The sequence below is a fragment of the Nesoenas mayeri genome (assembly GCF_963082525.1).
Source record: "Nesoenas mayeri genome assembly, chromosome: 4".
Classification (NCBI taxonomy): domain Eukaryota; kingdom Metazoa; phylum Chordata; class Aves; order Columbiformes; family Columbidae; genus Nesoenas; species Nesoenas mayeri.
This window is the reverse complement of record NC_137540.1, coordinates 8,955,943-8,981,866: the sequence shown is the minus strand read 5'-3', so window position 1 is coordinate 8,981,866 and position 25,924 is coordinate 8,955,943. Positions and strand designations below refer to the sequence as shown.

Here is a 25,924-nt window from a genome sequence, read left to right as displayed (position 1 = left end):
ACAGTCAGCTTCTGTTAAGGGAAATGTTAATTACTAGATGATTTGAAGGTGTTTTAAAGCATATACAAATTGAAAAAGCTGAGAACTCATATAGTGCTTGTATCCTCAAATCATTTTGCAAACATTAACAATTTTTTTTAAGTCTAGCTAAAAGTGAATTATTTGTATATTTTTTCCACCATAGGACTCTGCTGAATATTATTACTATTGTTAGCCTTCTGCAATTTCTAAAGTAGGAATTAAAACCATTAGATATTTTACTTCCCGTACAACAGCTCTAAATATATTTCATAAGGAGTTTTACTGTATCAGAACTTTTCATATTTTCACTTAAATATACTGCCTGAGTTGATTTAATTTTGCTGCTTCTATTTAAGTGAGGAACAGTTTGATGGGGGAGAGGAAAAGGCAGAAAAAAATCTATCACTAACAAAAATTATAAGCATAATATATTAAATACTATAAACAATCCAGAAGCTACAAACTCCTGATGGGAGAGGAGAAAGAAACAAACAGTTTGGAGAGAAGCGCCTGAGGGTGTTCTCCTTTCATTTCAGGATGGATGTTTTGCAGGGAGGGGAGAAAGGGAGGAACAGAAGGTATATTTCTGGTCATAGAGGGGAAAAAAGGAAGATGTGGGGGCTAGCATACAATGTGTATGTGTGGGTAGCTGAGGAAAGTACAGCTAAAGATAATCAGGAGGCTGGAAAGAAAAAGAAGAAAGGGTGAAAACAGCATTGAAAAGACCAACCGAGTGAACATGATACTGAGAAAGATAAAACAAAAGCATAAGAAGAGGAAGCAAGAGGGATTACGGGATGTGTGTGTATAGAAAGGCCAGGAAAAATGAGAGGGCAGAAGAAAATCGGTCAATAAAAAGTCTGTTGCAAGGAAGCAAGGGAAAAAAGGGACAGGGAGAGCCTTCACAGGAAAATAAAGGATCATCTTGAAGGCAAGAAGCTGGAGAGGACATTCCAGTGGCCTGTGGGAAAGTTCTGTGGAAGCACCGAATACAGGAGGTGACGGCAGATGTCTTGCCATGCACAAGTATCTCAAGTGTGCACAGCCTCTTCCCCGCAGTGAGTGTAATATATTGGTATTTTAACTTCCATCCAGCTAACAGTTCCTGGGGGATACTTCCTATTAGAGAAAATTGGAATCTTGTCTGGGCTTGGATAAATTAAAGACTCTTGAAAGCTTTATACGCTAGCAAAGCCAAATGTGATGTTTTTCCCTCGGTCTGGAAATAACGGTCTGATCAATGAATGAAAGGAATCATACCTGTGTTCCTTTAAGCATCAGAACTGTTTTTTAAAAAGGAAGAATAGTGGCACCTAATAGCAGGGAATGCCATAGTTTGATAAATGCAGAAATACTAGCTTTTTCATATCTTTTCTCTATGCCAATTAGCTTACTGATTCAGCTGAAAGCTTAAAAATTATTTGTGTATCATATCACACAGTATAGAAAACAAACTATTAATGCAATAAAATACCAATGCGTAAGTTAGCATCAACTAGAATTAGCTCTGATTTTAGGAACTGCGTAGAGCTTCCAGACCTCATACTACAGCCACTTGCCACGGGACATGGTCCATGACTAGGCCTAATGATGCGAGATACAATACTGGTTGCCAGCAGGTGTGACAAGCCCTGGTGGGACTGCAACTACTTAAGGTTGCTGGAGTTTGTTGAGAGAGTTTTCACTTAGCTGTGCTGGCAAGAGCTACTCATCTGCCCTTTGTTACATGACACAGGTGGGACAGGTTTACCAGGGCACGAGCATTGGGATTTGCTCTCTTGTCCAGAAGGAGTTTGGTGACACGGTAGTGACCGCAGTGGGCGGCCACGTGGAGGGCGGTCAGGTAATCCAGCGTGACGTCGTCCACGGGAGCTTTGTGCTGCAGTAGGTGTTTGACGCATTCCACGTGGTCCCCCTGGGCTGCCATGTGAAGTGGAGAGAGCCCGTTCTGTGGCAAAAGCAAACACAACAGTAACTTCTAGTACCTCTCACTTAGGTAGTGGCACATACTAGAAGGATGCCATCGTGAATTTGCAGAGTACTCCCATCATGGAAACAGAGCTGCATCTGAGCTACAGACACCCTTAGTCACCCTTTGCGTTCCAGCAAATGTAGGGAAATCTAGAGAAACATCATATAAATAACTAAAATCAGAAATTAATCAAAGCAAAATAATCTAAGAGTCTTTCCCATGATTTAATATTTAATAAAACATATCTTGACCTTAAAAGACAGTTCTAAGGATATTAATCATAACACAAACGTAGGCTGTGTGTTAATGAGAGGAAAAGCATCTACTTACCCATCACCATGTTTATTAAGGAACTTGCATTTTTTTAAGTGCTCAACAGAAAAACAAACTATATTGGTAAAACCTGACCCCTGAGCTTCTTGGGAAATGATTCTTTCAACCTCCAGCATGGCCGGACCTTTTGTTCAAACCACAACACCTGAAGGGCAGTGGAAGTGGGAGTTTTATAGCCCTTTCTGGCTTTAACAGATCTTTTCATAAATGTTGAAGTCCATGGAAGGCAGGCAATTTAAACGAAAGAGAATTGTTGCTATTAATATTTATAGCAACTTGTTTCCAGAAAAACAAAAAAAAAAAAGTACTTTTAATATTTACAAATTTGACTGCCTCCAGTTTGGAACCACTTTTTCAGCTGAAAGTTAGCAAAGGAAGTTACATTTAAATCTAGTTTCATTTTACATGTAATGAGATAATTAAAAAACATTGTGTTCTTAAAGACAGGCTATAACATATAGGCATGAACAGGTAACTGTGTTGGTGTGGTCAAACTGACTGTTTATTTGTCACCTGGAAGGGGGGAATTTTACACTGGCCAGTTCTGCTTTGCTCAATTCTTCACACAGAGGGGATGTCCACATGCTGCCATGGCAATGCTGATATTTTGTCCTTACTGGCAACATCTGCCTTTGAATGGCAACATCTGGGAATCCTGCCTGAAGTGTGCACAGTATATGTGGCAGGGTCTGTTCCTCTGAGCCTCTCTACCTCTTAGTGAAGTGAGGCTGTTGTCAGATGGGGTTCACCTAACCATCTTCTCCCACCAAAGGAATCAGTGAAGCTACAAGGAACCTCTTCCTTACACTTCCGATCTCCCTGTGGATCCCTCCTGTAAAAAACGGAGGACCTGGACTACTTGGTGCTATCAGGGATGCATAGGTTGAGCACGTCCTTATTTGATGTGGTTGATATGCATGCAACCCAGTGATAAAACCTCCCGAAGACTATAAAGAGAAAAAAATCTCAAGCCTCCAATAAGGATAACTATGGGTCAGAATATGCTAATTGCCCTTGTTCATGCTGTGTTTGAGGGAGTAGGGTTGAGTAAACAGTACAATGGGCTGAAATCAATATTTAAATTGTCCCTCCTGATCTTGCAGGGGACCTCAAGCATATTTGCAATACTCTGTACTGCTGTTTTCCCCCTCGTGATATCAGCTACCTTTGTGATATAAAGTGATACTCAGTGGGATTTGCTATTATACTGCAAGTATCTTCATCTCACTGGTTTCACGAAAGTGACAGTATTCATAGGAAATGCATTCATCTAAGATGCACACTCTTGAGAAATCAGTCAGGCCACACTGAAATGATTTTCCAAGTCTGAAATAGCCCCATAGAGAAGCTCCAAGTCACAGGTCCTAGTTAGCTTATACGAAGAATCAGAAAATACATAACAGGAATCATCTCTTAGGACTCACTGACCTAGATTTCCCATCTCTGTGCTCGATGGTCTCAGGAAGCCACAAAAGTGAAGTGCTTGCAGTAGCACTGTATATCATATGTTTAGTCTGATATTACAGAGAAGGGCAAAGAAGTGTATACTGTTTCATATATATTTGGAAAGGATAGTCCCTAATTATATAACCAAAACCTTACTTTTGGATCATTTAGCCATTAATACATTTCCTTTGGGAGAACAGAAGTGTTCCTGTCGTCTTCTTTGTCCTTTCAGTGACATAAAAAATTCTGTGACAAGTTACATAGAGCTGTTAACATATCCGAGCAAGACACACACCTTGGTCCTTGCAAGCAGTGGGGCACCTCGTTCCAGAAGCAGCTCCACAACTTGGTCATGTCCACTTCTTGCAGCACAGTGGAGAGGGGTAAGTCCATCCTTCAAGTAAAATGAGGGAAAACAAATGAGCACATCCCCAGCTGTCCATCCTGCTGAGGATGCTGAGGAACACCCTTCCAGGAACACAGCCCCACAAGTATGTAAAAAAGTTTATTTTGGGGACTCCTAACTACAGGTGGTGCTACAACATGAAGTTTCATCCCTATTCTTACTTGCACCAGTAAAGGACACTTTAAGGTTACCTTTTCAGAGAGGAAGCCCACTGTGTGTTGAAACCTTTTATCAAAGAGGATAACATGAGCATGCACTGCCTCCTCCCCTCTTTCTCCTCTGCACGGCTTTAATATTGTATTGCCTCTCTCTGAATAATGTGTGCTGGGCCAAGGCTGCTCCGTTAATCACGTCTGGTCATTTGGATTTCTTTTGATGCAGGGATGAAATAAGAAAGGTCCATGCTAGAAAATTTACTCTATAATTTATTTGTGGGGTTTTTTTGTTTATTTGTTTGTTTTGTTTTTAAACAGGCAGCAGGAGAAAGAAGATTTTAAAACAGAAACAAACAGAACAAAACCTTTCATTTCTGAGATTGAGTGGTAAACAGAAAGTGAACAATTCTTTGCTAAAATTGCTGTGAGAGCACCAACTTCATAATATTTTTTCCATTGCAGAACACCACCTTATACCTAGAGACTTGCTCAGACTGCCCAGTAATGCTCACAGAAGTGGTAGCAAAAGATGTGTCAATGAAACATTTAGATAGGAGAATGCATTCTAGGTAATTCTGCTACAGTTTTGATTTTATGCATAAGAACACAGGAAATATGAAGCAAGAAAAATGGTTGGAAAAGAATATTAGTGCTGAATGACAGAAAAATCATAAGATATAGAAACCGAAGTTTTCATCTCATTTGACCTTGATACTGTTCAAGCATGCACTCTGACAATTTGTCAATCCTCATTCAATAGAGAGGTTTATAAAGGTGAAATGGCAATAGCTTTTAATCGCAAGAAAAGCCTTCTCCGTTTGAGACACACTGCTTGTCTTCGATGAGGTAGATGCTATTATTCTATGGGGCTTTCTGAAAGAATCCAGTAACAGCATGATTAAAAGATGAATACACTGGTATGAAATAGATCTATTACTTACAGGATAAAAAAGTAGCAAAAATACAATAGCATGGCCTTATGTATGAATTAGTGACCCTGCTTCATACACAGATGCACTGTTTGTCTTGCTGGAGTTTGGGGGAAGTCTATAGTGCCGTATTTTTACTTCTACTACTAACACTTCAATTAAAAGTGGCTCTAGATTGCCCAATGCCATTGCAATTGCAACATCATTTTGGCTACACAAACATAGCCCTTTAATACTTTACATATGATAGTTGCAAGAACTAGATCCTCCCTCATCCTCAGTTTCAAAAGCATAGAGCACCTTCCTGAGTTAGCAGAGCACAAAGCTCCACCTCAGTGATGAACTGAAGTCTGCAGGGAGGAATTTTTCTCATATATCTACTGTTTCCAGAGATTTTTCAGTATCATGTGAAGGTGTCAGGTGTGCCCTGACACTCACTATCTCAGAGGCATCACTAAATCCCATGGAAGCTTTGCAATGAAATTCAACAGATGCAAGATCAAACCCACAAACAGAATTCAAGGCTGGCAGATCAGGGCAATGCAAAGGAATTGGGTACTGCTAGCTTATCTATTTTTTTCAGAGTATCCTAAATCAAGTCTGTAAATGCACAACGGAGGTTTATGTCCATCTCGCTGCCAAAGGGATTCATAAATATACTTCCCAAGGTGAGAATGTATCTCAAATGTATTTCTTGGAAAGGTTTTTAGTATTTCTTTCCAGTTTCTGGCATTTTGTGCTCCATATTTTTAATCAATGTAGGAAGTTCACTTTCCTTATCTGCATAGTGACTATGATGTTATTCTATTCAATAGAACAGCAAAAGAAAGGCAGAATTGTGTGAACTCTTGAAAAAAACAAGGCAAATCCCCAGAGGGAGAAAAAAAAGAACAGTAGAAGCTAAGAAACATATCAACTCCACAAGAAAGGCTAGCTTTCATAATAATAATAATAGCAACTAAATTGTTTAAAAGCATGATTTCTCCTCTGTTCTTATCTATAATTCCCTATAAAAGTAGAGACCAAAATTTTATATCTATCCTATCCTGTCACAGCTTTTATAAATGCATCACCATTTCCTATCTCTGCAGCCTTGCCATATAACACTTTCCTCTTTCTGCCCTGGGGAAAAGAGCATGTATATTTTAAAATTATTGTATATTTAATACTGTAGATTCTATTTTTGCTTCTATTTACTTCAAAGATGAAGGAGAGTGAAAAGGAAGAGTTGTTGCAGTAAAAGAATTAGTACATAATACAATGAGGCCAAACTAACATTAGCCAACAACAGGAGACACACTGGTGTAGCAAACCAGTCCTCTTTTGTACCATTATCTATTTGCTCTGAAATCTATTGCAGGACTCTGCCTACGTATCTTTTAAATCATTCCATTGCTAACTCGTACACCGTGTAAATTGAAGAACACAAGCTGACAAAAATATCAAACACATCATTTGACAGGACATACAACACTGGGTTGAAGAGACACAGACTTGAAGCACAGATAATGGATTTCCCGTGAGCATAAAGGCTGCCATGCTAGAAGACAGGAAATTCAACATATTTATATTTTAGAGAAGTCCAATATTTATTTCCTCATCCCAAATAATGCATAATGGTGAGCTATATGTTTTCATCTTCCAAATAACATCCTGCACCTAGTATTCTGCTCTTCCCATACGTGGTACTCTGCTAGCGCACACTTTGCAATGTAACGAACAGGTGGGTCACTGATAGAAATGACACTACACTCCTCTCTCTATGCATGGAAACCATGAAATTCCATCACTCCTAATTTCCTCTTAGATGATCATCAAATAGAAGGTAAACTTTTGCCTTTTTTTCTTGAAAATCAATCACTGGTCATTTTTTAACCTGCAAAATTAATTCTGAATTCTGTGCATGACTCCTAACTACAGGGCTCAGGAAGATAAATTATCAGGTCATTTCACAGTGATTAAAATGCTTTATCTTCAGCTTACCAGAGCAACTGAGATAAAAAACAGCTGTGCTTATGAGAAATTCTTAATCGGACATTATTTGGGTAGTATCTTAACAGAAGGACAGTTGTGTACTTTCAGTGCTCATTCGAATGAAGACTGATGAGAACACGTGAGCATCAAAGGCCAAATTAACAAAGATTTCTTCTCAACTGCAGCTCCATAGTCTCATTTTTATAAGGATAAAGTAAAATTTTAGTATTCTGTATGTTAGACATGCAAAATCTTCTAATTTTTCTTGACAAATAAAGACCTTTTCATTTTTCATTACTGCTAAACCTCATCTCTTTAAAAATGAACAAGGCAAGTGTCTCCCTTGACTCTAAGCTCTCAGAGCCTTGGCATAATTAAACACACTCTAAAGTACTCATCCAGATATGCCATTAAAAGTACAAATTTTTAAAATACAGCAAAAAAAACCCCCATGTATTTGCTCAAGATGTTAACTTAAATAATTCTAAATAATAGTCACTCACTATTTATATAGCTTGCTTAGATAATCTGCACAGCATCCCTTGCCCCTGCCTTGTAAACATTGTATGAATCCACTCATTTTTTTATAATCAATATCTGCATTGTGACCAGATATTTATAATCTGACATTGCTTTAGGAATGGCAAAAACTGCCAATGAATTATTAGTGCTCTGTGCATGTGTGAAGACTAGGAGAAAACACAGCATAGTGCCAGGACAGTGTTAGGATCCTGATACAATGGCTTTATGGTGGGAAACCCACTATATGTGGTAACAGCAGAGTGCCATTCTTGTTCTGTCAGGCTGCATATTTATAAACGGAGACACTATTACAAATAAATCTCAATAGGTTCCCAGAATGAGCATTAAGGGGTGTTGAAGCTCATTCACCACAAAAAATAAATACTGCAACTTCCACCTCCCACGGCTTCCTTCCTTTTCTTTTCCCATTGGCATCATACATCTCTGGGACCGACCGTCCACTTCTTTCAGCTCCAGCTGGGCCTCCTTTCTTTTCTGTGGCCCTTCTCCAACCCAAATGTCACACCAGACTTTCTCCCCACCATCAGCACATCTACTCCCCTCCCCAGCTCCAGCTGCCACGCTCCAGGCACACAACGTGTTTACTTTCCCACACAATAAGCTTTCCATTCCAAGACTAGATGCTCTCTTTCATTCCAGCAATTTTTTTTTTTCAACTGTAAATATTCTGGACAAGAGCCTGCAAGAGGATTCTAAAGAAAAGTCTCAGAGCAAGAAAAATTTAATTTCAATCTTGGCAAGACTCAATAGAAAAAACACAATGTGTGACAACTTCAGCATCTCAGACAGGTGAATGTGTTGCCCCCACCTCTCCTAGAGGTGTTTGCATAGTCACACAACAATGCAAATACCAGTAAGTTGTTGAAGGTCTGTGAATAACACTGTATTTTAAAAGTAAAAAAGCAAACAAACTCTAAAAAAGCCTCACATTCTTGCCCTTCTTCCCTATACATTTTCTATAGAGAGATTATACAAATAGAGATATTACAAAAACTGCATTCTTAAAGAATACTGCTAAAGCCATTTAGTAGTGACAGAACATCCTGACTGTTAGTATTCCATTATATCAGAATATTCATATATTTAATAGAAATACATCTATTTTGGTTGAGCTGACATTGCTCTGGTTTTAAATGCTTAAAATAACTCTCCCTGTAATAACCCTTACTATGTTTCAGGAAGGCTATATGTGCTTTCCTTCTCTCAAAGTGAGAACTGATAAGTGCCACGTTACTCTTGACCACATGGCATCGATTTAATCATAAATTCAATTTTCAGCCATCTTTTAGAGACTAAGTTTCTGTGCACTGATTCCTAGCCACAGTTTGCACAATTGCTTCTGAAACCAAACTTTACTGGTCAGCAGTTTCGCTAAATTCTTACATTTTTTAAAAAAAGTTCAAGTTCTTATTCAGGTAAACTTTTAAATATTAAAAGTGTTTAGCATAAGAAATTTTACTCATTAATCATTTAGCAAACAGAACTCCAGATGAGGCTGCTATGTAAATACAAATAGCACAAAAGCAGATATGACAGATAGTACTAAAAGTACCCTATTAATATAATTGTGAATGGAGTTTACATTTTTGCCTCAGACACAATATAAAAGAGAAACAAGATTCTGCCTTTTAAAAAGTTATTCAATAGTTTGCTGAGAAAAAATGGTAAAGCCCCCAAAATTTAAGTAAAATTTTATTTTAAAATATATAAGTGTAGCAGGCAGATTTAGTTGCAATTCTAAATCTTTATACTCTAGTCAGAAATGCCATAAAAGATTCAGCCAATACATTATGAAAAGTATAGAAAATGAAAATATTTAATTCCTGCACTAAGGAGGACTTTCCTCTGACATACAACATTAACTATGAAACAGTAGGACACATTAATAATTTACTCCCTTTGAAGAATGTACATTTAAGTTTCTTTTCTTTTAGACGATACAGGGGCCCCTAATAGATTGTTCCAGTGGAACATTTTCAAGCATAAAAAGATTTCACAGATTAACCAGGCAAAATTAAAGTACTGAGGCTCACTGAAAATCTGCTAAAAGAAGTTTTTGTATCCTCATTTATGCATCATCAGATGTCAGATAATAAAGCAAGATAAAAATAAACTGAATGAAAGCAACGAGTACTTTTTTAACAAAAGAGGGTGGGTTTTTTTAATATGGTATTGAGACCAAGAACAAAAGCCCAAGCTGCCCAGCCGTGAAATATCCTAGTACACTTAATTTCACTGTTTTTCAGTGAATCTGGCCTGCTGGAAGAATGCAGGTGTTCCTCAGGAGAATGAAGAGGCACGTATGGAAAGGCAAGCATGTTAGTACCAAGGAGGGGGAGGCACAAGTCTTTCCTTTGCAGTACAAAACACACGTATGCACGGCATGCAACACACAACCTACCTCTTCCATACCCTACATACTCACGGCCATAGCAAAGCACACAAGGCATGCGGACAAAGCAAAGGGGAAAGAAAAAGACACCGAGACTATATAAACAGTTGGCATGAAGACGAGATCACGCCACGGAGAGACTGACAGCAAAGCCAAAGCTCTGGAATCTCCCCCACTGTGAAGGACACGCAGGGGGGAGGCAGGAGATGAAAGCAAGAGGAAGCTGCTGAGCCTGTGCAAACTGGAATAGATGTGCTCTAGGATACCTCTATGGGTTTTCACTGATATCTTCGTGCTGACAGTTTTTGAGTTAATGTAGCAGCTGGCAAAGGGCAGGAAGCCACGACAATGAGAAGACTCTAAAATTAGCACCTTCCACCTACGCTGGGCAAAGTCCTGTTCTTTCAGTTTCATTCACAACTGCACATCAATCTTTCTGGGTGACTGGGGAACAGAATACACCTTGACCTCTTAAAATCCAAGATGTCCTTTACAGTCACCTGGGCCCACTTGTTCCACAAGCCAAATAAACACCCAAGTACTGAGCAGGAAATGGGTGAACTCAATATTGTCATTCCACAGGTCAAATGGACCATTTCTGTATGACTACTGTGCTTATGAGTATGTGGAATATACTGATTGGAGCATATTATTACCATTTAGAAGCCTCTTTACTATGAGATTTTAGGCACTTATTGTGGAGAATTTGCCCAGGGATGATTTACTGCACACCTTCATGGGAGGTGGCATTTCCCATCATCAGTAACTCAACTAGGAAAAGGAAAAAAAAAAAAAACCAAGAGACATAATTTCATAAATAATCAGAAATCAAAATCATAATCACATATAGAGCTATATGATAATCACAATTGTCTTCCTAGCTTATGAAGCAACAAATGGTCGATGAAATTAATAGCAAAGTAACTGCAGAGGTTGGATCAACCACAAGGGCAGTTGCATAGAGTATCCCTCTCTTTCTACCTCATTAAACAAAAACTATATTGTTTTAGTTTGAAATTCTTATGTCCAGCTCTAAACTTTGTTGTCTGCAACACCCTCTGTTACTTGGCGGCACATTTTTGCAGATCAGTGCTTATAACCAGCAGCTTTCAAGAATGAGTCCTGTGGAGTTCAACTTGTACAGATGACCACATTTTCCTGGATGACTTCAAAATCCAATTTTAAATAATTAACTCTGCCCATATAAATCGATTGGCAAAATAAAGAGTGAAGTATTGGTGTGACATTGCTGCAGAGAGGAGGTTACTTTGTCCCCAGGATTGAGCCCAGTAAAAAGTGACGGGCAGCCCACGAGGGCAGGTTTTGTTAGGCATGCTATGATGGGCACAGACATTCAAGACTCAGGGGACTGAAAGGCTTAGCTGAGTCCAGATCCCCCACTTTCCACTGCTGTGCAAGATGCTTGTTCTTCTGTCACATAATGTTGGACCAACTAATGGGCTTATTTCCTCAGTAAGATCAGAGTTTCATCAGCTTCTTCTTGTATGATGTAGGCAGATTATGCAGAAGATGGAGGAAACTGGTATTTCTGCCTCCTGCTATCACTAATACCTGCTGTTCTTTAGTCTTATTTCATAGAAAGCAGTCTACATAAAACAAATAATCAGAAAACTAAAGGTAGGATTTTGAAGTGGAAAAAAAAAAGATACAAAAGTTTCTTTACAAATTATTTTTGGAGTCACAATTTAAATTTAGTCCAAGTTTCAAAAAGAGTACACTTGTGAGGAGGCAACGTTTTAACATTTTGGAGCTGTGTTCAGCTGAATCTTTTTTGAGAGTGTGTGTGTGATTTACAACAGCTGCATCTAATGTCTCACTTTAAGAACAGAGAACAAGACACAATTACTGAAGTTGAATTCCTAGCTATGAATCTTGGTGTTCCCAGTCTCTGACTTGCAAAAAAAAAAAACAACAAGCAATCAAAAAATCCCAATCCATTCTCAAGAAGGGACAACATCATATTCAGGGAATAGAAACACTCACCCTGGTTTTGGCATCGATCTGCCCTCCACGATCCAACAAGAGCTTCACCATGTTTGTGTTTCCCCTTTTGGAAGCCACATGCAGTGGGGTGATTCCATTCTACACCATGAAAAGAACAAACAATGAGCATGATGGATTTGCAGGTGTATAATGGTGGTGAATTTGTGTTTGGATCACAAAAATGAGACCATCACATTGTAGAGAATAAACAAGAATGTACTTGAGCATCAGAGCTAGGCACACACCATATATGCTAGAGTTAGTAATTCCTTTGTAAGCAAAAATCTTTATTCATCATTTAGGATTTTTTAATAAACAAAGAAGCGCATCTGCCAAAGCAGCAAACACCACGGTCCCAGAGTCAGACAAATAAACAAACATATATCAGAGTCCCAATGAGTCAATATTCACAAAACACTGATGCATTTAGATCATTGCAACATACACAGAGTACAGAAATGCGTCACTCTGACACAAAGGAATCTTCTTAGTGTGATGCCAATAGCATAAGGGAGTAGGTCCTGCTTAGGCTGAAAGTCCTTGCAAACGCTTTGGGTGAGGGAAGGAGGTAATATTAGCAGTTATTCCAGATCAGCAATAGGAGGAAGCCAGTCTGAAAGGCAGAGCCCTAAAGTAATTCCAAGAGTGTCTGGCAATGCAAAATTAAACAGAAATCTCATGATCCAGCAGTCATGTTGATGTACAGATTACCAGGGGTTTTCATGGCACCACATGCCGTGCTTTAAACTACGCATCATACAACAGCAAGTACGCTATGTTATCTATCTCTGCAGTTGTTCACCATAAAAAGCAGTCATGATTAATTAGTAGGTTTTTAGTTGTATTTCTATAATGGCAGTGTAGCTTTTTTCAAAATACGCTTATATGTGAAAATATCAAATTACAGTAGCATAGCATATACTGAATCCTGCATACTAAATAAGCCAATAAATCCTACATATATTCCTGGAGTATGTGTAACTGACAGGAAAGCTAAAGCGAGTTGACATATTATGAGAATATCAGCTTTCTGGAGCTAGTTGCAAGAGCCTGCTTCCTTCAGCTGGGAATACAGGCTGCTACTAAACGCCCAGGGACCCTGCTGCATTGAATTCTTGCAAAAAAGACATCTTTGAACACAACGGAATTTCAGCATTACTTTGCTCCTTGCTTACTCTTGACTAAGAATTACACAAAGAAACACTCCACTTTCGTAGGCCGTTACAACTAAGAAGCAAAAAGAATTCCTCCGTACCCTTGCTGTGAAATCGACCGCAGCTCCTCGGTTGAGCAGTAGCGTTGCCACATTGACATTTCCATAGTGTGCCGCTATATGCAAAGGTGTAAAGCCACTCTACAAAGGGAAACAGACCTTATTACAGAAATCAATTTATACAAGATAATCAGCTTAACTAGAACTTTGTTTTAGAAGCTGCTGGCAAACAAAGGTATCATGTCGATTTTATCTAGTTCACCTATGAGATAGCACATTCTTTCAGGCAGAGTGTGCATTTTTCATAAGGGAGGTTATGAAAAGTGCTTCATTCTTTCATTCTCCAATTCAGTGTTCTGAATCAGTGACCAGTAAGAAGAGCAGCTTTTCTCACAGAAAATATAAATATATTAGCCATTCTTAAAGGAAAAAAAAAAAGGAAGTTTCCTTATTATAATTCAGGAGCAACATGGGTCTTCTGGGCTGCATCTGTTTACTGGTTTTGTCTAAATGACCACAAAAGTTTTTGGACTCTTATTTTACTGATCTTACAATTAGAAATTTTGACAATATATAATTTGGTGTACATGAGAAACTACTTAGTAGCATAAGAACCATAATAACTTATATTTGGATACAATTTTGATTTCAAAGGATGTGAAGAAAGCTTGCCATCTAAACATCAGAGAAAATATAATTTACTTATTGCCTCTTGAACACTAGAAGGTGAAACATGCTCTAGCTATGAGATATAGAGTTTCTTGACAACAACATAAAACAGATTAATTTTTCAGAAACTAGGCCACAGAGCAAGCTTTTAGTCTCATAATTAATTCAAGTAGAAAGGACATTGCTTTTGAGGTTTCCCTGAAGAGCTTCACAATGATTTGATCAGATCTTACTGTTCGTTAAGGGAAAGAGAGAAATAACTTTTGGCTTCTAGACTATACTGTTTTTTCAAGTAGGTTTCATTTCTTTCAGTGTAAAAATAATGGTTTAAAACTGCTTGTGGAATAAAAAAATGTAGGCAGATGTGGGACTCTGAAATCAACTATATTCCCAAAAGAAACACCAATCAGCCCACTATTTCACCCTAATTCCGTTTACTTCCCTGTCGGCTCACAGGTGATCCTGGTCAAAGTACAGTCAAACACTCATTAAACTCATCATCTTGTTGCTGTGGTAAATAACCAAGGAAATGTCTACTAAGATTATTAGGCGCACAAATACGGTATCGTATTAAGCTATAGATTTAATGTATATTGCGTTAACAACTACTCACAGACACATGTTTACCTGGTGACAAATGCATTGAGAGGTAACATGTTGGCCAGAGAAGGAGAGAGAAGCCCCCTCACGTTTACCACGGTGAAGAGCAGGTCCATGGGCAGATGCCAGGGAGCAGCTGTCACCCTGTCCCTTCACATCGTCCCCTGCCTGGGGACAACTTGCTCATGTGTGCACTCCCTGAGCAGGGAGCTGGTCCACCTATGTCCCTGCATCCAGAGTTCATTCCCTCATCCCACAGAGAAACTCTATGATTTAAAAGGAGGCCTTCAAATAACGGCTGTATTCTTGGAAATAATTCTTTTTCTTAAATGTTACACTAATTTTTAGGGGAGAAAACACAGTTTCAGCCAATCAGACACGTGATTTTTAGTGGAAGTGCCTGGCGAGCTGATACTTCCAGAATCCAAATGAGAAATGTAATATTATCTGCTGCAAGTGAATTCTGATTATGTGCTATCCCTTAAGGACTTTTCAAAACTTTATTGAAAAGATCATAACAAGAACAATGGTAAAAATAAGCAGATGCTCTGAACGAGATTTTACCTTAGAGGATTTGATTGTATTTATTATTGTAAAAGAAGGAAAATGAATTTCACCATGACTCTGTCTGAGCCAGACACCTTAATTTAGTTATGCCAAGTGAGTGCATTTTCATAATTAATGAAATTGAGTTAGAAAAGCATCTTTAACCTCTCAGCTCCGTTACTCACTGCAGACTTCTTTGAACCAATGTGAATTCTCAAAAGTTTATTTCAAAAGTGACACAAATAAAAAGAAATTCTAAGATAAAGGATGAATAAAAATAGGTTTCCTTAGTCACAAATTTCTGTGTATTAAAAAAAAGAGTAATATCGTCACTTTTAGTGCTAAACAGTAAAGAAATATTGCCACAGAGCAGAGAAAATAATCATAAGTAACAGAAAGAGTAATTAAAAATGTTTTGTCTCGGTACCTCAGTCGTCCTATTCACCATCATCTGATGCAGCATGGTTTGGGAAAAAGAGGAAAAATATTAAAGAGTGGCCGCAAAACGAAGAACTACGTTGCTTTTTGAAATGAGTTATGCTGTTAATTATGGGAAAAGCCATTCAAGCATGCATTAACTTCAAATACAAACTATGCTCCCGGGGGCAATAAACCAGTATCCTATTTAATAGGGAAGCAGTGATTCTGCTTCCACTCAGATCTCTTCTTGTTTACAAATAATGAAAAGAAAGCTGGTTACAAAAGAAATGGGAGGTATAACTAAAAAGCAAAAAAAAAATGCATAGCTTGCAATTACTGAGTAGCTAAACACTATAAAAGTAGATATATTACTGGTGATACTGGTCAAGCAACCTGTCTTTCCCCACAAAAAAACCCTACTTTTAGACATTAAGACTAAGTAAGTGAAGTTTGTTGCCCCTCGGCTCTCAGCCGTGTGGCCACCCTGTTACCTCTCAGGCAGCATCGTGTTACCTTGGACTGCACGTCAGCGTTATGGTCGTTCTGCAGTAGGAGCGCTGCTGATTTGGTGTCGTCTTTTCTAGCGGCAATATGCAGAGCGGGTAATCTCACCTTCCCTTTGGTGTCATTCTCCAGGAGGATGGCCACCGCCTGGTTGTGTCCTTGTTGCAGTGCGACAGCTAGAGGAGTGAAACCATCCTGGTAGAGCAGAAAAGATGTGCTCAACAAACTGAAGGATACTGAGCTTCAGTAATTTGCACAGCCCTGTTCACATATCGAAATTTGAAAGGTACATTACCAGCACAATATTTTAACCCAGATATTACTTCAAACGTGACAGAAGCATGCTTCTTCACTTCAAAGTAGTCTTTTTTAAATAAAGTACAAGCAAAGGGTCATTTTTCTGCATCTCTCTTAATTACTTCTCATCTTAAAATGGATCACAAAGCATATTTTCTGCAACGTTTTGGTAAGGATCAGTGAGCTCTGAACAAGGTAGATATAAAAAATATCCAGGGAACTTGTTTCTGAATATCTCACATCTGTGGGAAAAGAAAGCACATCTTCATTCACATTTGCTGTTGTTTCTCATTCTAAGTTACATGTGAACTATGGCACAAGAAAGCTAGATCACATTCAGGATGTTATTCTAATTTGAAGTAGGAAAACATTAAATAATCTGTACTTTTTGGAACTTCAAAGTCAGAAAAATCTATCTACTTCTTATTCGCATGTTTAGCTTTGTTTTAAAATTATTATCAAATCTTCTTGCTCCTTCACACGTGCCCTGGATTGGCAATGCTTCAAAATGTCACACACCCACAACTTGCTATCTCAGCTGAAGTACCGCCTGCTCCCATACCTTTTATTCTGACTATAAAACTGAATCTAGCCCACAATTTGTGTGCTACCCAAGCACATATGTACTGTGACCACATGCAAGATCAGAGGGCAGCTAAACTGTCAGGGGACAGAGAAGCTCTCTAACAGAGTGTGTGACCAGAGGCATGGCGAATAACAACGAAGGGAACAATACAAGGTCTTCTGTGTCTAGTTGGGAAGGAACAACTAAGGAGTTAACTATAGCCAGAAAGACTGAATTAGAGATGTTGTAAAAGGCATAGGAATGAGACAGAATTGATTTGGAACAGGAAAATGGAAAAATGATTAAATAATAAAGGACAAGTTAGGAAGGAATTAGAGTCAACATATGCTGAAAGAAACATCTGAAGAATTGCTAGAGCAATTTTTCCCCTTTGTAATCTAATAACGTTCACTCCCTTTTGCGTAGAACTGTGGAAAGGTGCGCTGTAACAGCGATACTACTACGGGTTCTCTCTGTAATAGAGATTAAATTGTGTACAGTGAATTAAAAAGGAGTGAACAGCTGATGAAACAGCTGAACTGTAAAGATAATTCTGAGATTGGGTCTACATTAGGTGTTGAAATGGCTTAATGTATTTGCCTTTCGCCTCTGGGAACATGAGAGCAAATCCTGGATTAGAGGCCCTGTGAAACTGAGCTCATCCTTTTTCTCATTTTGTACATATACGTATAGGAAAGTGAAAGGAAACATAAAATAGAAGAAACAAAATATATCCAAAGGTAGTGCAAGTTTCAAAGCTTCAAAGGCAAGATCATCCATTTGATTTCCACCACTTTATCCTCCATCCTTCTCTAAAAGGACACAACCCTTTCTGCATTCCCTTTCCTATTTGTGGAAAGCATGGCTGACCAGAGCCTGGAGAAAGTATTCCATTTCCCCAACTCCCCACATGAGAACAGCCAGTCTGTTTGACACCAAACAGAAGGTCCTTCTCCATATATCTTCATAGCATCCCGTGTTCAGGCTGTCAACCCACTTCATTTAATGTATCACTTCTTCATCGTGTTCATGCTACTAAATCTGGGCAGTGTGAAAGCAGACAGCAGCTCAGGCCATCCTTCAGTGGATGGATCCATCAAATCATTAAAACCATCACCTGAGCAAGACCTCAAGCCAAGGTGTAGGGAGGCTTTACTTTAGATGCTACAAAAGTGAGAACTGACATTTCTGATGGCAGAAGACAGACATGGACTCAGAGTGGTGGGCAGCTGGCTTTTCTCTCACCCTGCCTTATTTAAAAAAAAAACAACCAATCAGACTATACTACCAAGTTCCAGTGATGCCTAGATGTCTGCATTCAAGCAGAGGTCACATTAATTATAACCACCTCAGCCTCTCAGTTCCAATAACTAATGAATGAATTCCCCGTGCACCTGATCACAGCCAGAAGTCAGTCGGTGAAAGGCTGCAGGCAGGTGACCGGGGCTGCAGCCTGGCTGGGCTCCTGGAGAGCCACAGTTCCACTCGGCTCCTTCGCAAGGAGTGTGTTTCTGCCACGTTGCCTGGCAATCACACGGGATTTCATGTTTCAGAAAGCTGCCATGTAACGTGATCGCTATGTGTGCAGGCCACAGGAGGATTATTTTAGGAGCTGTCATCAAATGGTACAGTATCCATTGAAAGGAGGGACAGTAAAGCAGCTGTTAACACTAGCAGTTCGGTTTAAAGAAAAGGAGAGTGAGCATAAATTCACCATCATTTCAAATTCATCCATTTGTGAAGGCAATGCAGAATGGGTAAGCTTCTATACAGACTAGGTAAAAGTAATAAACATGAGCAAAAGCTCTGACTTTCCTATCACTATTTCACATGGCACATCCACAGAGCAAACACAAGCCAACAGAAGCAGCACAGAGCCTGCTCACTCCTTCCCTTGGCCTGGAATAAAAGAACATTTAGGCAGAAAGAGAATCATAGAATCGTTTGGGTTGGAAGGGACCTTTAAAGGTCAGCTAGCCCAACCTCCCTGCAATGAGCCGGGACATCTTCAAGTAGATCAGGTTGCTCAGAGCTCTGCCCAATTTGACTTTATATGTTTTCAGCAATGGGGTATCTACCACCTATTTGTACAACCTGTTCCAGCATTTCACCTCTTAATCACAGAAAATATGTTCCCTTATATCTAGTTTGAATCGCCCCTCTTTTAGTTTAAAACCATTACCCCTTGGCATATCACTACAGGCTCCAGTAAAAAGTCTGTCCCTATCTTTCTTATAAGGTGTCCTTGGAGCCTTCTCTTCTCGAGGTTGAATAACCCCAACTCTCTGAGCCTGTGAGGTGTTGCAGCCCTCTGATCATTTTCATGGCCCTCCCCTGGACCCCCTCCAATATGTCCACATCCTTCCTGTGCCAAGGACTGCAGAGCTGAACACAGTACTCCAAGTAGGACCTTACTAGAGTGGAGCAGAGGGGCAGAATCATCCCCCTTGACCTGCTGGCCATGCTACTCTTGATGCAGCCCAGGATACGGTTGGCTTTTTGGGTTGCAAGCACACATTGCTGGCTCATGTCCAGCTTATAATCCACCAGTGCTGCCAAGTTTTTCCCGACAGAGCTGCTCTGAATCCCTTTACCCCCAGAACAAGAGGAAACAGAATGACCATAGTCCTCATTGCCTAGGAGTTGTCCCCATTGTTCTGAAATCTTGTCATCTGCAAAAAATAAGTTCTTATGATTCAGTTTCTCTTAAGATGGAGTCTCATCTCTCTTACTTTGGTGTCTGCCCTGCTTGCAATGAGGTTAGCGCAGGTTTACAGAACTGCAGTTAAATCCAGACCCTAGCAATGAATGCCATCCTTCTGCGTATTTATACCCACATAGTCTGGCAGGAGAAGCAAACCACCCAAGAAGAAAACAGCACATTGCCTGCTGAACTCATTGAAGTGGTCCTTGTTACTCATTTGATTTCCAGTTTATGCTAATAACAGACAACAATGAATATTTATAGGCTACACTTGAAGTTGCAGACAAGACTCAGCATCAGAGTATCTTAGCTGGTCAAGGAGGCCCATCTGCCATCACTCCTCAATGGAGCAGGAGATTGGAGTAAGTGACCTCTTGAGGCACCTTTGATACCTGAATGGTTCTGGGAACCCAGTACCACAGAGAGCCTGCTCATCTCATCACTTTTGTGCATGCACTTGCCTCTTTCCCACTCTTTCTCTCTATGCAGAAAACACTCTGAACTCATTTAAAATCTCAGGTCTGTATCTAAAAGGACATTTTTCAGCAACTAATTGTTGATACTAATTGTTTTTATACCATTTTATACTATACAGAGACACCCTTCTGGAGAGAGTCCTCATAGTCCTAATTATGGGATTCACATTGTTCCACATGGTTTTCAGCTGGCTGAGAAAGAAACTGAAGCAAGTCAACAATCTGCCTTCCCCAGGAGACCCCTTACACAGTGGGAGACACATGCTATTATATTTTATTCACCGATTTTTGCTCAGGTTCTATAGTGTAAATAGAAAAGCAGTGCAAAGATAGCACTGTTACTCGGGTGATGACACTCTTAGATGCTTGAGTTTTCCTGGGCTTTGTCAGAGACACAGATCTATTCAAATTAAATGTTGTACCTCTCCACTTAGCCTATGATTGATCTACTATTCACTCCATCCCCCTGACAATATCACCTTGGCCTCCTATAATTTCTACAGCTCTAGGGACCTCCCTTAGAAGCCTCATTCATTTTTCAGAAAATTCTTCAGGAAGCTGATAGGAGAAATGGGCATAAACTGAAGGTGAAAATATCCTGGGTTCACTAAGGTCAGTGGAAGAAATTTTGATGTCAAATGAATCAGGATGGATTTCAACCCTTGACTTTTCACCATTTCCAGAGCAGTTCACCTTTGTCTTCTGTGTATGTAGAATAAAAAGGTAAGATTCATACATACAAGTCAATGAAATGAAAAGTTGAAAGTTCCCAAAATACTCTGTTTGAAAAATCTTCAGACTTTAAGCAATATGAATATAAAGGCAAAGAAAATAAGAGTGTATGTAAAAAAGGAACAATATACCTCACCTCAGTAGCCGTGCTTTGGTTGGCTCCATTCTCCAGGAGATATTTCACCACTTCAATGTGGTTCTCTTGAGCTGCCATATATAAGGGAGTAAAGCCATTCTGTGAAGAACACATAAGAAAATATTGTAATGAGGAAATGGAATATATGAACAATAATGAATTCTAAATAAATATACAGATAAAAATGCATTTGTGCTTTCTAAACTGAAAGGTTTTAAGTATATAAGTTGAACAACTTTTTAATTTTTAACTTAATATGGAAACATTTAATGCCACTTAAATTCACAAAACTCTACGTGCTTTCACACTCGTTTTTTTCTGACACACATTTTAGGGAAGCAATGGACACACTCATTATTAATACACCTATCCTTGCTGATAATTCCTGGGGACCATAAAGCTGGCAATAAAGTTTTATGAAAGCTGACAGGAAAGCAAGAGTCTCCTCCATCTATTACATTAACTTAACCAAAGGCATCATCCCCTGGAGACCATGAAGTCCATACCTCATGACAAGCTGAGCAGAGATGACAAAGGCATAACATACTACATAAAATTTTGTAATACATAAAACATTGCAAATCATCAAACATAAAGGAATTCAACCTTACAAAGTAACAACTGCATTTCTGACTATAATGTAAGTTCATCTATCATTTAATCATAAACATTAGTGTAAATGTCCTAGAGTCCTTAAAAGAATCTGTTCTGGATAATCACAGAATCATAGTATGGTTTGAGTTGGAAGGGACCTTCAAAGGCCATCTAGTCCAACTCCCTGCCATGAGCAGGGACATCTTCAACTTTGGGTTGCTCAGAGCCCTGTCCAGCTTGACCTTGAATGTTTCTAGGGATGGGGCATCCCCCACCTCTCTGGGCAACCTATTCCAGTGTTTCACCAGCACCATCATTGTAAACAATGTCTTCCTTGTATCTAGTCTGATTCTCCCCTCTTTTAGTTTAAAACCATTACTCCTTGGCCTATCACTACAGGCCCCACTAAAAAGTCTGTCCCACTCTTTCTTACTTTTAAGTATGGAAAGGCCACAACAAGGTCTCCCCAGAGTCTCCTCCAGGCTGAACAACCCCAGCTCTCTTAGCCTGTCCTCAAAGGAGAGCTACAAACTACAGGCAAATTCAGTAGAAACATAAGTCCTTTCTCTCATTAGAATACTTTAACGCAAACAACTTTAATTATTTAGCTACAAAATCCTTATGAAAGAAAGGCATAGAAGTGAACTGTCTGCCTGATTAATAACTTTCTTGTGAAAGTTCTTAGGATTGTTAAAAAGACCTCAGAAAATTCTTGAATATTCTGTAGATTACCATGTAACATCAGAGGACATAACAACCTATACTTCTGGAAACATTCTTCTGTCTCTGAATGACACTTTTAGCTAGAATGTAAACCATAAACCAGACTTCAAACATGCAATTTTTTTAATCTTGCGTGCCGTGACAATAAATTATAAGCTTAAGCATTTACGGACACAATAAGAAAAAAAGCAAATACTGTGATAACTAAGAACCTTGTTTCAGAGAAGCCAATATTATTCTTTCTAGCAAACTTGATTGTAGAACTGATATCTTCACAACACCCCTCTGCATTAACAAATGTGGAAGATTGCTCAAGACAATACATGCCATCTATACTGGGTATGTCATATATGTTGTAGCCTTTTAATATTGCTTTCCACAATATTTTGGCACTTCTATCAACAACCTTGGGACATATAATTAAAAAATTGCACCCAAAACACAGTTAACAGCAGCTCCATGCCAAAACTGTGGGATGTATTTTGAGTGGTTTTGCACAGGGGCTTATCTTTGGCAGGTATTATCCAATATTGTCAGTAATGACTTGAAGGATGGACCTGAGTGCTCTTATTACAGTTACAAACAGTATGAACAAGATAATCTGCAACCACACAACCAGACCACGATGTAAAAGGTTTCTGTTACCCTGGAGGAAAGGGCTGGAAATGTTATTTAATAAGGACAAATACAAGTACATACACTATGGCAGGAAAAACAAACTGTGCAAACAGGGAATGATGAGTTAGAAAAGAAGAATGCAGAAAAGGACCTGAAGGTCCCAGAGGTCTACCAGAGGGCCACTGGTCAATGAGCGCATTCTTCAGTAATAAAGACAGGCACCAATTTGGCATAAAACAAAAATATATCTCCCTAGGCAAGCTATTTTTCTTTGAGAAAAGACTAGTAATTGGTGTTGTTCCATGTAGAAAGCGAAAACTGAAGGAAAACAAGATAACAGTTTTCAAAGAAGAGGGGAAAGGCCTGTTCTACATGTTCATAGTGACTTAAACAAATAGGAAAGTGCACACTTTACAAGGGTTGCAGGAAAAAATGCATGTTAGACATCAAGGAAAGCTTTTTAACAGTAAGGTCAGCCTGCACTGCATTTTAATGAGCTGCTTCCCTCCACACAAATCACTGCTAAAAGCAGGCAGCAAACTAGATGCACAAATGAAGCAAACAAGCCAGGCTCTTCCATTTCCACGTCGGGGCCAGGAGGCCACGAGTCAGGGTGTGTGCTGCTCTCCCGGCTGCTCCTCAGGTAGCTCTTTAATAGGGGGCAGATCAGAGGTCCATCACCATGTCAAATGAAGGAACGCTGTTCAGCGTGTAACTTAGGGAGATGCAGATGGGCAGGGGATTGCCAAGTAGAGGGACTGAGCTGGCAGTGGGAATTATGAACAGATTGGTTTGTTTTTGACTGCGCTTGGATGGAACAGCACAGAGAAAACTGCAGGTAACAAAGCCGGCTCGCTATTTCAGTTTTCCTTCCCACTCTGGAAAGGAACAAAATGTCAGCCTGTTAGGTATAGCTAATAGTGATTTTCCACCCACCTCATCAGTATTTTAGTATTAAAGTCTAGTGTAGCATTTTTTTAAATGGCAATATGTGCCACTTGTAAAATCATTCTAGCATTGAATATTTCATGGGTGAACACGAGGATCATACAGATTAATATAAAATTGGGGAATATAAGAATTTTCAAGCCACAGTAAATCAATTTGCTTAAAAGCTTTGACGATTGTTTTTTTAAATTAACTCCTGTGCCTAGTTCTGGAAAAGGATGAGGACAATAAATCCTGGATTAGGAGATCACAAACAACACATATATGACTTCATGACCCTTTCATACCAAGAAGTACTAAATGCTTTCCCATACAAGGATCCAGAAGAGTGCACATTTTATCAAGGATACCTTTCTCATGTGCTATAATCATACCTAAAACTGCAGCAATCAGGGATAAGGAAACTCTTGCACATAAAATCACAATCTTTTTTTTCTTCAGGTTTTATTTATGGTTTAAAACTATGGTATATGTTTTCTTTAAAATCTGGTTTCTTTTGGAAATTGCAACAGCATGCTGAGGTCTATGTGCAAAACTGCCTGGACCAGGCATTTTTAATTTCTCCCCCCAGCACGATCAAGCCTGACTTTTTCCACTGGCAGGGTGAAGTTTGCTTTCTCAGTGAAGAGCTGGTTTCAGAACTTCTAATTGCAATATTCCTGACCTCAACAAGTCTGGCTCTTGGCCAGAAAACTCCTATTTTAGGATTCCCAGTATTACCGCTCCCCTTGGCAGAGCTCTGCCCACTGGGATGACCTGCTGGCCCTGCTGGAACCCTTCTTTTGCGTTTGTCCACTGGACCCCAGGACTTCCACACCTCCTCCCATCCTGCATAGCTTCTATGATGTGTCTGTCTGTCTGTCTCCTATACAGCAAGGTTCAGTCTTTCTCAGCCAGCCCTGCAGTTAAGTGGAAATGCCCACAACAAAAGCATATCCTGCCCTTTGTTTGCTTTATTTTTTTTAACCTAAAATCCCCCTTCCAGTTGCTCATTTTAGTTTCAAAGAACTATACGCTGATACTTTAGTTTCTCTGTTCTGCTGCTAGAGATACTCCAAAGCTCGAGATTCCAGATCTCTGCAAACTGAAGAAAACATGATTTCCCTAAACTTCTGTTTCACTACCCCAAAGTGTTTTCTACTGAATCAAAGACATTGTGGTTAATGATTCTCCATGGACATATTGCAAAGAAGACTGACTTCTCTCCTCCTCCTTTCAGTTGTAGAATGGGATACAAAGGATTTATTGGGCCAGGGGTGGGTAACCTGTATTTCAATATTTTTTCCTTCAGTTTATGATACCATACTGTATAAACACAGTCCAGAATAAAAGTAAAAATACTGATTGTGGTAAATAAATGTGACCTGGAAAAGGAGAAATACACTTTATTCTGCTTTTTCTGAAAGCCCAGCTGTGTACTTATGTTTAGATTTTGTGCATCATCTGAAAAATATAAACTAATTTTGTAATAATACATAACATTCACTTTCAAACAATGATTTCATCAGAGCATTTATAGTGAGGACAGAGTACTCAGATTTCATTATCCTCAAAAATGTATACTGCAAGATGTTTACTGCTATAATATAAAGTTATAATGAGAAATTAACACTAAATAAATAGAGTGTATTTCATACTCCATTCTTTCTACTACATTCACTGATTTACTTGCTAATTTGAGAAAATTAGTAGCTCTCAATGATTCCTCAAGCTATTAATGCAAATTGGCGAGTCTCTATATGACTCAGAATTTGTATCATTAAATTTTGCCCAAGCCCTAATGAAGAACACAGTCTGAAGAAGCAGAGGGATTATTAGACCATTCAGAAAATCACACAAACAGTGTTGGTTTAGCTTTATTTTACAGAAGGCTTTCAAGGAACCACACTCTTTGCATGCAGTACAAACTGACCAGAAGAACACACCTTCCAAGCTCTATCAGTAGCCAGGGCATGCAAATGACTAGCCTAACCATGCTTGTCCATCAAGATGTTTCCTTGTGAG

At 39.1% G+C, this 25,924-nt stretch overlaps 1 protein-coding gene across 1 annotated transcript in view; it reads right to left on the bottom strand.

Moving 5' to 3' along the window:
* Positions 1-25,924, bottom strand: part of ANK2 (ankyrin 2) — a gene marked incomplete at both ends in the record, with an annotated part of 244,068 nt that overhangs the window by 99,932 nt on the left and 118,212 nt on the right. Inside the window, 7 exons of the mRNA XM_080343437.1 lie at positions 1,772-1,969; positions 4,068-4,166; positions 12,176-12,274; positions 13,431-13,529; positions 15,631-15,654; positions 16,137-16,322; positions 21,038-21,136. Of these exons, the coding sequence (XP_080199563.1) occupies positions 1,772-1,969; positions 4,068-4,166; positions 12,176-12,274; positions 13,431-13,529; positions 15,631-15,654; positions 16,137-16,322; positions 21,038-21,136 (804 nt within the window). The remainder of the gene's footprint in view (positions 1-1,771; positions 1,970-4,067; positions 4,167-12,175; positions 12,275-13,430; positions 13,530-15,630; positions 15,655-16,136; positions 16,323-21,037; positions 21,137-25,924) is intronic.